This window comes from Trachurus japonicus, chromosome 21 (genome assembly GCF_045865225.1).
Source record: "Trachurus japonicus isolate A0001 chromosome 21, Traja_1.0".
In the NCBI taxonomy this organism is placed as follows: domain Eukaryota; kingdom Metazoa; phylum Chordata; class Actinopteri; order Carangiformes; family Carangidae; genus Trachurus; species Trachurus japonicus.
In genome coordinates, this window is record NC_140927.1 from 6860710 (window position 1) to 6879034 (window position 18325).

Consider the following 18325-nt stretch of genomic DNA (forward strand, 5'->3'; position numbering starts at 1 on the left):
GTAGACAGTAAGGGATAAAATAAGGTAATAAAAACAATGAAAACAATACAAAGAGACTGATGCTGTTAATGTTTGTCGTTCTGGTTCTGTTACCAAAAAAATGACAGTAACATACTTAGCTGAAAACTACTTGTTCTTCATCAGTAAACTGATTAAAAGATAATTACATCAACTTTTTAAATAATCCATACACCAAATGAAATTTTTGGAACAGCACTGCACTGGTTTCACTGATCATGTGTATCATAGTTGTAGGTCATATCTGGGCAGTGTGTGCCCCAGCTGCACTTTGCCTTTTACTGTACTCTTTGGATCACAGGATTACAGGTGATGTTTTCTTTCATTACAGTTAGTTCCGAAATAGTGATGTTCATAAAAACATTCACTGAAACTGATTTGAATGTTTTTTTGTGGCTACAGCCTGCTGTGTGGCCGGTGTGCTGGTCCTCGGTGGTCTACAGTGGTCTGCAGTGATCTGTTGTGGTCTGCTGCTGAAGTTTAAAGCAGCATTTTTCTGGTTTGTGCGTGACTCGCTCCCACTCTCTCTCTCTGATGATTTTCAGTACACTTGTTGGGCCATGCAGCAGAGTCTAAGAGAAAAGCCATTACAGTTGGGTTAAACCTTCACACATGGGTGAAAGTGCATGCTTTGGCACCTGACATCTCTGTATTTCACATGATAGACACTCTATTACAGAGGGGGATGCTATAATGGACTATGCATCAGTTCAGGTAATGGTTGTCAGCTTTAGTGCCCGAGAGGCAGTGGAGAATTCCATTAGAAACCTTATAGTTACTAAATCAGTCATTCTCTGCCTTCCTCTCTATCGAACCTCCTCTTTGGAGCAATTACTACAGCTTCATACAGCTCTCAGCACTGAACAGAGACCTAGTCCTTGAACTTCCTCCTGCCTGCTGGACTGCAACCAGATCAGACAGTGATTCTCACACAAATATATGAAGGGTGCTGTGGTTGTAAATCAGACAGCCAGTGGTATGAGGGCTCTACAGCCCCCGTGATGAAACAAGTTTTTCTCCACCAGGCCCATTCATGAGAGGATCTTAAATATTTGCTCTAGACTTAGGGAGCATAGCTTCATAGGTGTTTTTTTTTCCTTCTGGCCAGAGGCTGCTTTCACAAAGACAGACTTTAACAGAGTCTTAAACCAAATAATCAGAGACTGATTCTAAATTCATCCAAGGAATTTAGTGTATGCCTGTGTAAATTAAAACATGTGTTCAAAATAAAGATGGCTGAGTGGTGAACCACAATCAATTGCTGAGCTCCATTTTAGCCAACAGAAAATCTTTTCTTAGGATGAATTTAAGAGTTACAAAGAAGTTGTACTTTGGAAATTCAGCAAAGAGTGAAACAATAAAAAACACAAATAAATCATGACATTTGGGCCATGTTTTCCTGTTTTTTGTTGTTGTCTACTGAATCAGCCTGGAGGTACAGTGTCAGATGTTTGTGGAGGAAACATAACACTGATCTTTGAACAAAAGATTGAACCAATAGCAACGCCTAAACATACACCTAAACTTTGTGAAACCAGTCCCATACTTTGTTGTTACTCAGCCTTAATAATTCTGTATTCATCGTCCTGCAGAGCAGAAGTTTAATTGCCTCCCCCACACAGCAGTGATGTTCAACCCTGCAGCTTCTTTTCCCTCTGCTGCTCCACCACAGTCCAACAGCATGAAACAGCCGAGCAGAGGACTCTTTCCCATTTCCTGCTGTAATCAGAGGCCCAGCACCATTCCTTCCGTGACAGGTGTAAGATTAACTTAGTTAGGTGTAGAGCTGCTCATGCGCACCAAATTAAATTAATGGAACAAATTTCCCTCCTAATTAAGATGAAAATACGTGTCAGTTGTAACCTTGCAGAGCACTAATTATGTACAAATGATTTATCATCTGTTTCGTCCTGAATAGCAATGTGCTCACCTCTCCGATTGCCCTGGCTGGCTGTTAAGAGATGGCTCCTGATTAACAGTGACAGGTTGTGCTGCGGAGAAGCTGTACATTGCCGGGCAGCCAATAAGAGGCTAGCGGAGCTCTGACTCTCCTCCCTTCCATTAACCTACATGGAGTGTGCAGCTGAGCATCACTGTGCCTCAGCTCTCCTTCTTGTTCCTCTCTTCAGAATGACAATAAAGAGCATTCAAAGAGGAGACCCTGGGGAAGAAGGGGAGGGGTGGGGGGGGTGGGGGGGGTTGTGAAACTGGAACCCATGATGAATCCCCCTGGATGTTTAATGTGTATGACTGGAGACTGGATTAGCTTGTGCCTGTATGATCCAGCACCGTTAACAGACTCTCCATATCACAAAAGGAATTCAATAATGCAAAATAAAGTTGAGCTCATACATCAACATTTTATGCCTGGCGGACAGTAATTACTTCAAAACGTCCTACAACAAAAACAAGTCTGAATGAATGAATAAGCCTGCTATCAGCTTGGCCAGCAGGTGGCGGAAGAGGTTAAGGTTGCCCAAAGCCACTGTGTGAATTCCTGTGGACTAAAATATCAAAATAAACAGAGCTTCATTATACAATTACAGCCTGACTGGGATACTCCATCTTATTTCCTCCTGCCTTGCAAGTACAGATATATTTCAATGCACGCTTTGATTAGCATTACAATCAGAGTCCCTTGTGTTGCTAAGGACACACTGACCAATCTGTAATCATTGTTCCACAGGCTTGCTCACATGGGACATAGTCCACTTTGTCATTATTATTCAATATGCCACACACATGCTGGCATGGCATCCATGGTTCTGCGGGCATTTGCATTTTCTCCTCATAGTCTGAAGAATCTGCAGACAATGATAGAGCACAAATAAGTCCTCTCTCCCCAAATCGCCTGGAGGTGGGAGATGCCTCTCCTCCCAGAGACAGAGAAACACTCTCTCATTCCATGTCTCATTTTCTTGTCGTCTGTTTATTCTGGAATTGGCTGCATATGCATCCTCGAAATGTCATTATGTTCAGGTGTCAGCTCCAGCCATTAGGGATCATTTGACTTTCCATTGTGTTTGGTTGTTATTTAGTCGACAACCAGTACTGCCATGATTTGCTCTCTAAATGTTTCATTGTTGTGGTAAATGTCAGTTTGCCTGCTCAGGGAGTCTGTCTTTTACACCTCATTTCTCTTTTTTGTTTTCAGCCGAGCTCGACTGTCCAAAGCTGGCTATTCCCCTGCTGTTCGAGAGAAGGCAGAGGTGCTGTTAATGCAGATTCCAAGCATGTCGACACACACAGAGACAGAGAGAGCATGTCAGACGTTCATTGTTAGAGGGATCTCCTTGTTTCCCTTTCATGCCCTGTGGGTGGAGGTTGCTATAATGTACAAAATTGAAATCAAATTTACATTTCAGATAAAATTGGAATTAGTATTTTTGAAATAGTTTCTCAGACAAAAAAGTAGTTCACATATCCAGGTCCCTTTATGACCCTGACTACTGGATATGTCACACTATGGATGAATATGGATAAAAGTGAATTTTAGAATAACTTTCTCATCAAAGTACGGAGCACTGAGGTCATCCCAAACATGTGACATAGCAGAGCAGCAGCCATTTTCTTTTGTTGCTCCCACAAGCTTTTCCCATTTTCTGTCTGAGAGACAGTCATGGGCTGAGGTTGGAGGCTTCCCTCACATCATTGCGGTCTGGGGATTGGTGGATGAGGCAGGGAGGGAGGGGGTTAAGAGGTTAATTATAGACAACAGAGAGGTCACAGGGCCTATTATTTTGGAGCTGGGACATGCAATGGTCCAATGGGGATGACATTTACGATGAGGCCCCAGCCCATCCACACCCACCGCCCTGCACATGCCATCACTCACATTTATACTGAAAGAGCTGACAGCAGGATTCAGTGGTCTGATGAAATGGCCCTTAGTATTTGGTAGAGGCAAGATGATGAACTCTACCTGCGGTTGCTCGCTGACAGCTAATTGAAAGCGCCCATACTCTCCTCAGAGTTCCTTTATTACTGTAATTACTGGGTTTAAGAGAGTATCCCATGAGGCTGTGGGTAGGATGGTGTGCAGAACCTGCAAACTTAATATTTTTAAATAAAAAAAAATGAACTCAAAAATCTGAATATGCAGCTCCTGAAACTGATGATGAGCCATGTTCAGGACCCCCCCTTCTGGAGCAGCAGGATACAGATCTGCCACTACACTTATTATTTTTATTATTATTATTATTATTATTATTATTAATAACTTCCCTCAGGGCGGCATTATAGAGTTCCTCTTGCAAAGAAAAAGATCTAAGGGCTCCTTTATAATTTATAATTTATATGTCTATTTATCTATCTATAAGTGAGACCAAAGATGAATTTCCTGCCTTGGCGGGACAATAAAGTTTTTCTAATTCTAATTCTAATTCTAATTCTAATTACTCATACTTTAATGGGGAAATTAGAATACTTAAATGAGAGAGAATATAGCACCAGAGAGTAATATTACTGCACAGAAATATACAGATGTGTAGAAGTGACAGTGACATAACAACAAAGCTGCATTAGTGGCTGTTGAAGAGTCTGACAGTTGGTGAGATGAAGGAAGAATCCTGCAGAAGGAGCAGCTCAGAGCTCTGACAGTCTCCTGAAGTGGAGCTTCCAGGGTCCTCAAGGTGGGACAAGGAAAGAGGGGACGATATGCAACAAAGGGTCTTAAGCGGGATTCAAACCCAGGCAGCTGCGACTGAGAGACTGAGCTGACATGGAACACACTCTACGTGGTGAGGCTCTGGAAGCGCCCCACCCACACAGGTGGTCAGCACAATGTCATCCATGGTTAATGCAGTCTGTGATGCAGTGGGTCAAACTGTCAATGTCCTCACCATGTGGGCCATGCAACATTTCCCAGTTGATTGTTTTGAAACAGTCCCTTAGTGCCACACTGGTCTCCTCTGATCATGTCTTCACATACTTAGTGGTTGTTGATGTTCTTTCACCACAGGGACCAGATGAACCAGGTTGTAAACTGAGCAGCTGAGGAGGAATGATGACTTGTATGCATCCTTTGTGGACACTAGTCCAGTGTCTTATTGTCTCTATGACAGTCCACATAATTGGTAAAAGTGGTGAGTGTGGAGTCCTATCAATGCCTTAAGCCTTTAGGTTCCTTCATATTTGACATGTTGAATCATGACAATAAACTAAAGTGAATGAACTATATAGTTAGATAAACGTGCAGCCTATATCACTGAATGCGACTGACCAATTAGGACATTGTGTGAGCATTAGGGTTACAGAATAGTGATTTATTATCTAGTCTGTTACATTGTCTGTTACAGTTAATGGTATTTATTTAAGAAGATATGCTACTGTTTATCTTGAGTTATTTCATATAAGTTATGTACTTGTAATTTCTTTAATTCTGCAATGCAGTCAAGTTCTGAGCTGGTTGAGAGTAAAGGCATTGTCTGGTTATTTTTCATTTACCACATTTACTTTATTTAGACCTGCTATCATTTGGACACCAGAGCTCTCTTATGAGTTTAATTTCTTTTGGAAATGAAAGGAAAAGATGTTTGCCACACCACAATGCTGACACAAGTCTATGTCATAACTCTACAGCCACCTGGAAGTATATTATACTGTAGAGGATAGAGGACCTTGGTGTCCTCATAGCTGCAGCCTTAAAATTTGCAGTTGGTCCAGTACACAGCTAAGTGCAACATAGTCTCACCTGGAAAGGCCCTGAACAGTCCCAGCAAACTGTAGGCAACACATTCATAACTTTCAGTACCACATGTCTGATTTCTTTGTATCAAAATATAAACATAATTAAACTCAGTGAAATGGAGAAAAATCTAAAAATCTCTGTCAGTATCCTGTATCCGTCCCTAACCTGCAGGTCAGCATCAAAATATGCCGATTCTTGGCTGATTTACACTAAGTTTGGTGTAAACCAGTTGAGCTCTTTTTCAGTGTAGTGCTGTGCCTGTATCCAGGATTAATGTATTTCTTTCTCAACAAGACGTTGAATAATTTATTTACTAGATACATTGTTTCGATCTTTTAACTTGAACTTTTTTATTCTTCATTTCTTCTTTGTTTTTTTTTGTCTTGGTTTGTTTGACATTGTCACAGCAACAGCTGTTTCATGGAATCCCTAATATGTTTATGAACCTCATCTATGTGATAAAGTTAAAGCAGATATCAGTGGAATGTTTTTGTTAATATAAGTCCTAAATAGTCCTATTTTCCGTCAGCAATCACTTACATGAAGTATTTCAGCCTAAACACGAGTCTCTCCGTCACTCTGCTCTGCTGTAACCCGAGGAGAAAATTTTCCTTGTGGGATACAAGTGTTATCCAATGAGGGGAGAGAACGGCATGAAGGGCTGTGTGTGCAGCCAAGGGATGCGCGTGAATGTGGTGACGTAGCACGAGGACCAATTGATGCCTGACAAGGGCGGGGGCTGCTAACTCATGGTGCGTTCAAGGAAACTCGTACTTTGTGTTTTTCCTTCCTGTGAAGTCATACCAGTTCGATCTGGTACGAGTTCACGGGTCGGAAGTTACGAGTGGCCGTTATAGGGAACTTTCACAGACAACAGGACGGTAAAAACACGAGCTACGGGTTACCTGGAACGCTACCAAGTCGTAGTTGTGACTTGAAGCTGTAACTTACGGTTTCAAAAGCCTGCCTTGAACACAGCATTAGCCGAAACGGCCGTGCCGATGATATCTGCTTTAACTGTGAGCTGTGGGTGAATGAGGGAGCAGGAGAATCTGTTGCTGTTCAGACCATTGTGTAGCCAGCTATAATAATCCCTGAAACCCCATCATGGCAGCCGGCTTCAGTATGTACAATTCAAACCAGTGTGAATGGGACTAAGGATTAAAGGTGATCCACTCTGCACTGACTCTCTCACCTCTGCCTCTCTGTAAACCTATTACATCACACAAGACCATCAAATATGCTGCACACTCAAATGTGTGTGTTGCATGACTTCCACATAAGCCTAGAAGTTCTCTGCTGTTGAAATCTGAAATGCTGCACTGGCCTGGCATCTTATTGTACAAAATAAAAAAACAACTCTATCTCCATATCTCTATATTTCTCTCTCTCTTTCTCTGTATAAAAAACAAACAAACAAAAAACGGCCGTTTGCACACACTTGCTGCTTCCACTGCTAATTTAAACCAAACCCAACCCTTCCACTGATTGGTGGTTAACACATTTTTTTTTCCTCTAACAATTTATTTTTTATTTTTTATTTTTTATTTTTTTATTTTTTACTTTATCAACAATTATATACATAACAAAACTGTTGAGCCAGGGGAAGAAAAACATATAAAAATATAGATATACAAAGAGAATAATGAGTATCATGTATAAAAAATGCATCAATGTAAAGAAGCATATTAGCATATTAATTAAATAAAACATTTTCCAAAATAAAGTTTGTTTTTAAAGCTTTTGGCATTTCTAGTCCATTGATGTCGGTGCTGTATTGATAAAGTTCCTTCAAAGAAAAGTGTAACATAAATTTATCTAAAAATAAAACAAGTTGTACAAAAAAAGCAAAGTAAAGTAAAGAAAAATATCCTTTTTAATGCAGATGTACTGAATGTCCAGTTTTCTTTTCAATAAAATGTTGTACATTCAACCAAAACATTTGACAATTTAAACAGTGAAAAAAATACATGTGCAATAGATTCATCATACAAGCCACAGTTTAAATCTTTCTAGTGTTTTTTTTTGCTGGATATATTTTGTGTATAATTTTGATCTTATTGTTTAGACAAAATTTATTACTGATCAACCACATTTTTTTTTCCATCCCACATCCCTATAAAGAGATTTTAAAAAAAAAATTAGCAGAAGAAATGTTACATTTACCAAAAGATTTCTAATGTTTTTTTTTTATCTTTATTGACAAGCAAGTAGAGTACAATAATGTTTTTAGACAAAAAATAGATAATATTTGTTGATGTCACAACCAACAAATGTAGCCTACAAATAAATACAAGATTTCTAATGTATTTATTTGTACATTTGTTAGTTGTGACATCAACATTTGCTGTCATATAAAGATAAGCTTCAGAGCCAAAATGAATCTGCAATAGCTACATTCCTCGGGGTAGCATTTAAGATGATCATATTCTTCATAAAGTAACAATTGACCACCAGTTTTCAAGTGGTTAACAGTTGCCGCAGGTAGCTAATTGACCCTTTGTCAAGGCCCCGCCCCCCACGGTTACTGTTGCTAGGTTGGACAAACAATGGTCACGGAAGGGTCAACTCCCATTGGAAACCATTGAAAATTAGGAAGATTTAAATTGCTAGTAAGGGAAATTTGAATTAACTTACATATCAGAAAAATGGTGTCCGTGATAGAAGACAGACGTGGCTAAAGAGCGGTTGAACGGGCATTACCTGACTTTTCCGAAAAATGGGGAAAAATCATTGTTTTGGTCACTCACTAGCTAGTAGCTAACGGCGCTAGCTAACGTTAGCTACAAGCTAACGCTTAATCTCCGCCGATCTCCCGTTTCTCCTCGTAAAACTTCACAAAGTTAAAAAGACATTAGTAGCGGTAATGTTACGTTTGCTAGATAACTTTGAAGGTATTAGATCTTCTCTGTCTATGAACACGACCAGAGAGTGGACTGGAGAATGAATGAGCTTCAATAGCACTTTAGTACAGCCAGGGAAAAACAGGCTCACTTCTCATGAGGACTGCACACAACAACAACAACAAACAAAACTTTGCAGTTAACCCCTGACCTATGCCTACAGCTCCCCCTAGTGGACCACCCCCAAACCCTATTATTAAGCTCAACTAAATACATAACATTATATACAGTACATAGGCTAAGTATGTTTATTGATGTCTTGTGTTTGGGGAATGGGATAAAAATGACTCCAATACGTTCCAGATATCGTGAGTTGCTATTGCAGGAACCCCAGGCACATTTTAACCATATTGAAAAATTATACAGTAGTTTTTGCCCAAAACTTGCTGTCTACCTATCTAGTTTCATAGGGTTTCATTCCAGGGTTGTCCAACCTTAGAATGTTGCGCAACACGTGACATGGGGAGAAGCGCTCTGATTGGTGGAACAGCAGACCAATCAGAAGGCCAACAAAGGGTCAATTGTCTTCCCCATCATAGATCGTCGTGTTGTTGGTTTTTTTCCATCACAGATCACGTGATACGTACTTTACGTAACGCCGTGACATCATGGCTAGACGCTGAGGGGATGTCCCTGCAGTTCAGACAGCCGGAAGTAGAGTAGAAAGGCAAAGATGGCTCATTAATGTTTGTATTGCAGTGTATTATTACTGAGTGAGAGGTTTAAATGTCATATGAAGTTCATGTTTGAAGCTCTCTGTCATCGTAGGGTAAGAAGAAGCTTTTCCTCTGACGGTTAGCTGTTATTGACATTATGCTCTTCAGCTAGCTTAGCACGCTAGCTGCCTAGTGCCTACAGCCAAATATATTTAAACCGTCTTTGCTACAGCTAGTTGTTCATTATTACCGATTAACACAGGCGTTTCGTTGTTTGTGTTAATGAATCAGAAGCAGTTAATGAGAGACAGACACGTCCTGGTGGCGCTGCTTGGTGGTTAGCAGCTAGGCTAAGTCAACCATGCAGTCCAGTGTCGCCTGCTAAAGTCAAAAAGGAAAAGTAGCCTAACGTTACCAAAGCCCAGCTGACCCCACCGGCCAGAGGAATGTTACCACGTCTCTCTGTCTCTGTGGTGCAGCCGCTCAACTGCAGCTTTTACCGAGTGTTTTTATTACCAGTGTTGAGTGTGGAAAGTGAGCATACATTGTAGACTCGAGCAACAGTGTGTGTACTCGCAGACAACATCTTGTAGCGTATATTTTTTGCAGATCCTGTAACAATGTGACTTTGTGGTTCAGAGTCTGTGCTGACTTCCTGCCTGCCTTTGTCCAGCTCCGTTTAGGATGTCAGGGGAGGACGTCACACTCATCGGTGGATGAAGAACACAGTTCTTTCCATATTTCCTGATGTAGGCTTTCTCATTGCCCTTGACACTGACAGCCATGAGTGACAACAAAGTGACACCAAGTCCGCAGCAGTCGTCAGGGCCCGGCTCTGGCTCCACACAGCAGCAGACCCGAGGCCCCTATATCTCAGTCATCACCAACAGGTTAGCTCTGGGCCTCCCTGTTTCACAATATAGTAAATGAACATTGTGGTCTTTGAATTGTGACATCATGCAGATAGTTGAACATGTGCTCTCTCATTGGGTCTCATTCATGGAATGTTAAGTCTGTGTGTAGATTTGCACATAAAAGCTACTAAAACTTCAGATTCATGAACGCTGCGGGAATCTCAGATTTGATCGTAAGCATGTGTGTAAGACCATGAATGACAACCCGTCGTTAATTCATAGCGTGCTCCCGGTGGTCAGAAGAAATTAGCGTAGATCTCCATCCATGAAACGCCATACAGTGGTGGAAAAAAGTTTTTGGACAACCTTAAAAGTTTGCACAATTCCCTGCACATGCAGATCAGGATGCGTCATTTCTTTCTGAGGAAACCCTTGGATGGCCAGATGTTGGTCTTCCAAGCTGCTGGTTGGTCTGGATTTCTGCAGAGTGGATCCAACTGCATCTGCTCTTCCTGGCTCTCTGGAGGCAGCTGGACCTTCCTGGCTGAGAATCTGGATCTTCAGGTGTGTTTCTTGCGTTAGGATCCTTGTTTTAGACATTTTTGTCTCTGAAGAACTTTCAAATGTGCTGGCTTTATATAGACACCAAGCCTTTTAATAAAAAGCACAACCTTCAATAGTGGATCACTAGAACCAAAATGACCCAATACTTAAAATGTCTTACCGTATGTATTTTTATGGAACCAATCCAATCCATTTCTTCTAGTACAGTCACAGCCAAAATACTAAACAAATCCTAAAAATTTGGTTCCATAAAAATACATAAGAAATTATAAGTATTGGGTCATTTTGGTTCTAGTGATCCACTATTGAAGGTTGTGCTTTTTATTAAAAAAATAAAGCCAGCACATCTGAAAGTTCTCTAGAGACAAAAATGTCTAAAATAAGGAACCTAACGGAGGAAACACACCTGAAGATCCAGATTCTCAGCCAGGAAGGTCCAGCTGCCTCCAGAGAGCCAGGAAGAGCAGATGCAGTTGGATCCACTCTGCAGAAATCCAGACCAACCAGCAGCTTGGAAGACAAACCAACGTCTGGCCGTCAAAGGGTTTCTTCAGCAAGAAATGACGCATCTGCAGGGATGTCAGAAAACTTTTTTCCACCACTGTGTAAGGACGGAGACCATGACCACCATATAAGGAGACAGGTGCATCCTGTCCACCTGCGATCATGACGCAAACAAGGAGAGAGGGAAGAAAGGAGAGACTGGGTTTGAAGTAATTTTGGTTTAAGTGGAGAGGCAGTTAAATCAAAAGCCTGGTAAGTGGTAACGGATGTAGTGAATAAAGTGTCACTGATTTAAAGAACCATTGAGGAAGTAAAGCCAAAATAGTTTGATATGACGCATGGGGAAAAAAACACAAACACATAAGAACTCCACCCGCCACTGGAGGAGGAGGCTCTTCTTCTGCACACTTTGCATCGCATATCAGCAGCATGTGATGTTTAAAGTGCGTGCCTCAAAGGCATATGTGTGTTGTGTACATAACGGAGAGCTATACAAATTGTAATTTCCAAAAGTCACAGGCAACATTTATGTGCATTTCTAAACTTACACAAGTACTACATGCAGTCAGGAGCAGGCGTAGATTTTATGAGTAGCTACGAAAAGATTGGAAAACCAAGTAAATTTCCGTCTGCACACAGTTTACACACAAATTCATGCTGCTCAGGTTTCATGAATGAGACCCATTGTGTCTAATGTATCAAATAAGAAATACCTCATAATAATGATGGCGATGGAAGTGTGTGCCACTAGTTTCTCTAAGTACAACATACTGTAGCTTTAGAGGATATCTATATCGGTCTGGTTGTACTTTCCTCTCACCACATTGTGTCTGTCTGCGCTCCTGACTGACTTGGTTTGTGTGTTGTAGAAGCACCAACCTGGTGATCCGTGGAGCCATGCTGTTCTCTGTGGGCGTCTTCTTGGCCCTGGTGCTAAACTTACTTCAAGTGCAGAGAAACGTCACCCTCTTCCCCCCAGATGTCATCAGCAGTATCTTCTCTTCAGCCTGGTGGGTGCCGCCTTGCTGTGGAACAGCATCAGGTAGGTAGACACATCCCCCCCAAAAAATGATTTGTCTGCTTTGTTATTTCGTGGACTAGATTTTGGGGGTCAAGGTCAGTGTGACCTCACAAAACACTATTTAGTTATGACTCAACATTTTACACAGCACTGATGTCACAATTTCTCACAGATGTCAAGATAAACTCCTCCGATCTGAAAGTAGAGTTGTGGAAGCAGATGACCATGTGGAAGTCATTTTAGTTGTTTTTCTTTATATTACTTGAAACATAAAAGGGGAAAAAAAGTAAAAGGAGTGAAGTGCTGGTGTTTTGAGAGGTGCAGACATGTGGGCTACATGAATAAACTTCTGGACCTTATTTCTAGCATAAAATACGACCATTTACTCACCGAGATAACTTTGGTGTCATTACAAGTCGTTGTGATGAAATTAGCTCCAGCCGAGAGCCGCGTATATCCGTATAATGGAGTCTACAGGGCAGCAGAATGCAGCCTCTAAATAACACATTATCTGCAGAGAAACTCCTTCATTTCACCAATATGTTGTTATGACAGGCTAGTGCTATTCCCTCTGAGTCCGGGGTTAGCTGTTATCAACATCCGGGGTCTGTAGGTTGACCTACTAACCTCTGACCTGGATGATGTCATCTCCGACTGGTGCCCGGCTCATTCTGATAATAGGTTAGGTTAGGTTAGGTTAGTTTATTAGTCTCCACCAGGGAGAAATTTGTCGTGGAGACAGGGAACATGTTGCATACATAAAAACACATATAGTACAAAAAGAACATCAAGTTAAAAGACTGGTGGAGTAAAACAGACCACTGGACAATCCTGCACATGCAGCAACCCGACGTGAACGTCATTCACATGCATCCACACCGCTACTCTAACTGTAATCATAATAATCATTCCACTTCAGCGTTCGGGTCCATTTTTATCTCAACTAGCCGGAGCTTTAGTGAGTCCAGGTTGTGGAGAGGAAGCCTGTGGAAGCTGAACTTCATCCAGCTGCTCATTTTGTTCTGACAAGTCAGAAACACGCAGAAACGAACTGTAGCATTATTAGCGGTAGCAACAAGCCACGCGGTGCTCAGAGATGACATCATCCAGGTCAGAGGTCAGTAGGTCAACCTACAGACCCCGGATGTTGATAACAGCTAACCCCGGACTCAGAGGGGAATAGCACTAGTGTATCATAACAACATATTGGTGAAATGAAGGAGTTTCTCTGCAGATAATGTGTTATTTAGAGGCTGCATTCTGCTGCCCTGTGGACTCCATTATACGGATATACGCGGCTCTCGGCTGGAGCTAATTTCATCAGAACGTAATGTAATGACACCAAAGTTATCTGGGTGAGTAAATGATTGTATTTTATGCTAGAAATAAGGTCCAGATTGTAAAAAACGGCAATTATCCTTTAAAGGTAGGGTTGGAGATCCTGAAAACAGTTCCTTCAGGCCACATTTTGAAAATACACACGTCAAAAGTCCCAGCCCCTTTCCTCAGACTTCTCCCTGAAATTCCTCTTTGGTTTCACCATAGAGATGTCTCACAAAACAGAACACAATGACACAGTAAAAAACATTATAAATTATTAATATATATAAAATAGCCTACGGCAGTAACTGTACTTCACACATCACACATTCAAGTAGGCCCACATAATTTCATAAAGCACACCACAGTACGAACCTGCTGTGAAGGGAAACCCTCAGCAAAGGAAAAAACAGGAGTAAAACAGGGCAGGCTACCTAGCTACCGCATTCTGATCTTATTTATTGCGTTGACAGCTTCTGGGACAAATGACTTTTTGTATAGGTTTTTGTACATGCAACATTTGTTCAGCGTTGGGTTCACAAGAATGTGCAATAACAGTAACAATGATGTCCTTTCTCTTAACTTGTTTAGTCTTTTGTGGGTTTTTTTTTTTGCATTTGCACTATGTTTTTATCTGTTATGTGTCCTGTAGTCCTGTTTATGTTGTTTGTCTCTATCGTTTCCTGTGTCTGTAGTTGTTTTGTGTGTCTGAAATCATCTCAAATTCTCTTCCTTTGTAGTTGTTTAGTTTTTCCTTGTGGTTTTTTTTAAGTCACTTTTGGAAGTCAGTTACCACAGTCACTTGTAGTGACATGTGTAAACCTGCTCAGTGTCTGCTGAGCAGCATGCATGCTACACTGACCTAGAGCTGTCATGTGGCCTCCCCTTGTCCCCACAGCAGTGATTGGCCTCCTGTACCCCTGCATCGACAGACAACTGGGCGAGCCACACAAGTTCAAGAGGGAGTGGTCCAGTGTGATGCGCTGTGTGGCTGTGTTTGTGGGCATCAACCACGCTAGTGCTGTATCCTTCATTTGTCTGTTGTTGTTTCTGATGTTTTCTGCTGTTATAATCCTCCACTGTATTTACAGTCTGTATCCAGCAGTAGCCAACCAGAGGAATGCACTTTTTCATTGATTTTCCATTGATTTAATGATTAACTAGGTCAAGGGTTGGGAAAATAGTATAGCATTCTAGATAGCGTTTGGAGCTGTCACCCCCTCACCACATGGTCCTTGACCCCACTCGTGTCAGAAAGTGGACTTTGCCAACAACATCCAGCTGTCTCTGACTCTGGCAGCGCTCTCCATCGGGTTGTGGTGGACGTTCGACCGATCCCGCAGTGGCTTCGGCCTCGGAGTTGGCATCGCCTTGCTGGCAACGCTGGCCACACAGCTCCTGGTCTATAATGGAGTCTTTCAGTAAGTTACCCCAAACCTAGTGTGCATGAGGTGATTTGAGGAAGGATGAAAAATTCGAGTGCACATTTAAAAACAACAAATATTGCCACTGCTCTGCATAGATGAAATAATGAAATTGACCACAATAAAATTACTGCAAAAAAAAAGAAAAGAAAAATAATATACATAAGAAGACCATGGTGACTAGTAAAAGAGATGGGTCCTCAGACAGGTTTGAAACTGGAGAAGATCTAAGCTATATTGGTTGTTCTTAAAATGATACTGTGACATGAGACATGACATGAGTTTCCAATTCATGGAGGAAATGAATGTACCAACAAACATCATTTCTCTCTCAACTTGATTAAAGTTTCATCACGAGTTTGGAGGACAGCTGCTTGTCAGATAGAAGAGAATTATGGGAACACAGTTTCACTTTCTGATCTTGTGTATTTCATTGGATAAGTTAGGAGTCTGTCAGACCCTCAAGACAAACAAGGGAAAGCATTCCCCTCTCTGACAGCAGTCGAAACTTTAGAAGATGTGATTGTCACATCATTTAATTCAGTGGCCATCTTGCATACTCAAAAAATGAGCATCCCATACAAACCAGCTGTGTTAAAGGACTGACATATAGGTAGAAGCTTGATCTTCTAAGGCAAAATGGTGTTTGGATTGGCTGTTTAAAGCCTGGTCATGTCCATGTCAGCAAAAACTGTAAAGATGAAACCTTAACCATCAACAAGTCTTTACATTGGCGCACAACTGAAAACCCTTGACAGACAGAAAGAATCAAACATTAGTGTTGTTTCACATGAGACTTGTGTTCACACTGGGGCCAGTAAACAAGATCATGTACATTAAATTGTGCCAGTGCAAATTAAGACCAAAAAGTAGGATAAAGTTGTAACAATGTATGCCCTGCTTGATACAGGAAGATCAACATAACTGACGCACATAACAACGGATGCAAAGACTACAGTTGAATGGCAATAAGGTGCTTGTACTGTATTTCTAGAACAATAAGACAAGAAGTGTTTGCATACACTGACAACAACTTTATTGGCCATACCTGAGGTTTAAACTCAGTGAATGAAGCCAGTAACCAAAGAGAATGTAAGAGGATGTGAAAAAAAGGCTTATACCTGATAGAATTGAAATTCCCAACATTTAGGTTGATTTGTTGATTGGTGCAAACTGAATACATGTATGCACATTTTCAACGGGTGCTGCACTGGTTTAAATAATGGCCTGCTGTTGTAACAAGCTTTTCTTCTGCTCAGGTATACGTCACCAGACTTCCTGTACATCCGCTCCTGGTTACCTTGTATCTTCTTCGCTGGTGTGATAACAATGGGAAATATAGGACGGCAGCTAGCCTTGGTAAGAGACCTCTGTTGAAGTAATGTTGGACTAATGTCTTGTAATGCAAAATGTATGACACGAGAGGTCATGACTGGTCCGGCGTGTCCCACTTCCTGTTCTCTTCTTGTTTTTCAGTATGAATATAAATTTATCCAGGAGAAGTCCCATCAAGACTAAGGAATCTCTCATCTCCATCAGGACTGTGTGTTTGCGGTAGCCTGCAGCCACAGACAGGTCATTAGAGAACATCTGCATGCAGCACCAGTCGGCCCTCAACTACCCAGTCAGGCATATCGAACAAGCCCCGAGCTCCTGATTGGCTACTGGACTGGACAGTATTTTTTGATTGGCTCATCAGGCTGATCAGAGTTTGGAGCGGTCACTGGCTTCGTTCTAAGCTGAGCTGAGCTGAACAATGAGACTGGAGTTTGTTGTGTTTCCTTTGGTGTGGTTTATCTATAAACCTGCACGGGGATTAGCAGCGAAGCATCTATCGTTCTTTAGATCAGCTTGGATGTTAAAAACCTTTGGCTCCATTGTGCCAAACACACTCACATAGGGCTCAGTTTTAAACTCTTATCGGTTCATTCTATCACATCCTTTACGTGTGGGTGGAGAACACGCAGCCCTGCTCATTAATAACTAGGGAGACTTGCATCCACACTAACCTGTGTATGTAATGAGACTAGTGTATATCTACATGTTACTTGATAAAGGAGTGATGGTGTATGCTGTTAAGGGAGCCACACTGACATGAAAATAGATTTTTTTCGACTGTGTGAAGCTCTTCATTGGATGGTTAATTTTGAATTTTCACCAGCAGCATGAGCTTGGTAAGCACATTTCCTCAGGACATCAATTTATGTTTTTAAATCTTGATTTCAGAGAGAAACATTTGTCTGACGTTTGTAGCTTCTTCAGTTGAAAAACAGCACTTAGTAAAAGACCAAATCTCTCAGCTCATTGTCCTCATGCAGCTCTGGATGTTCTTGGGACAGTTCTCCTTCATGAGCCATGCCACTGAGTATGAATTATGACAGCAGAAAATTGAAAACAGGTAGAATCAAATCAACTATGGTGTGTGAAGATTGTCTGGGTGGATTTTCCTTGAACTTATTTTCATGCAGATTGAATTTGATGATTCGACTACAGGATTGCACTTGAATACCTCCAGTGTTCAGCAATGTTACAATCTGAAGTTGTGTGGATGGACTGAATCCTCCTGGTAAAACCATTCAATAAGAAAATGTGAGTCATATAAACAATGAGAAACAGTGATAGAGGGGGACTGGATCGTTGAAGGAACATTTTTGTAACAGTTTCTGTTGAATGAAATATGATGAATATAATCACAATTCCAGCATTTAAAACATATAAAACAGTGTTTTGTAATATTCCATGATGTAGTTTAGATTATGAACCTGTTTTTTTTTTTTTCTGCTAAGGTAATGTTTTATATCTGTAACATCTGTTAAAATATGAGAAATTGTTATGCTCCCATAGGATGAAATGTACAGTGGTGAAACAGGGACTGACATCTCCATTCATTTACACAAACCTCTCCACTTGAACATATAATAAAACCATGGGCTTTGGTAAATGTGTCTTTATTCCCCTTTATAACCGACTCACTATCTCTTTTAAAACTTAATGTATATTACCCAGTACTATAGCTGCACTAGATCTCCTGTAATTACAAATGGTAGTTGGAACTTAGTTCTCTATATCATTAAGAGAACTATATATTGACACATAAATCGTATAATGTACAATTAGCTGTAGCACAGAAGTGCAGTGTTAGCACTCAGGTTCTGCCTGTCTTTAGGGTTAGGTTAGGGTCATGCAGCTCTAATTGAGTTAAATTATTGCACATTGTGAATAGAAAAAAAACGAGTGTTATCAAAATCTCTTTTTCCGTGCACACAAAATTCAGATGACCCATAAACTGATGTAACAAAATTATTTGTGAAAGAATCAACACAATTCAAACATACACAATGTCATACACACGCATGAATTTACATGCTGACT

General features: G+C 41.0%; 1 protein-coding gene across 2 annotated transcripts; it reads left to right on the top strand.

The window, feature by feature from the left end:
- Positions 1–9224: 9224 nt before the first annotated feature.
- On the top strand, positions 9225–18036 carry insig2 (insulin induced gene 2). Of its 2 annotated transcripts, none has more exons than XM_085764709.1 (7): positions 9225–9379; positions 9940–10156; positions 12058–12230; positions 14428–14552; positions 14784–14950; positions 16213–16312; positions 16430–18036. In XM_085764709.1, exons 2-7 carry the CDS (start codon positions 10050–10052, stop codon positions 16469–16471), a joined length of 714 nt encoding a protein of 237 aa, XP_085620835.1. In that variant the 5' UTR covers positions 9225–9379; positions 9940–10049; the 3' UTR covers positions 16472–18036. The 2 variants fall into 2 exon arrangements, with proteins under 2 accessions (XP_085620835.1, XP_085620836.1); XM_085764710.1 differs by having other exon boundaries at positions 9225–9277; positions 16430–17913.
- Positions 18037–18325: the final 289 nt, after the last annotated feature.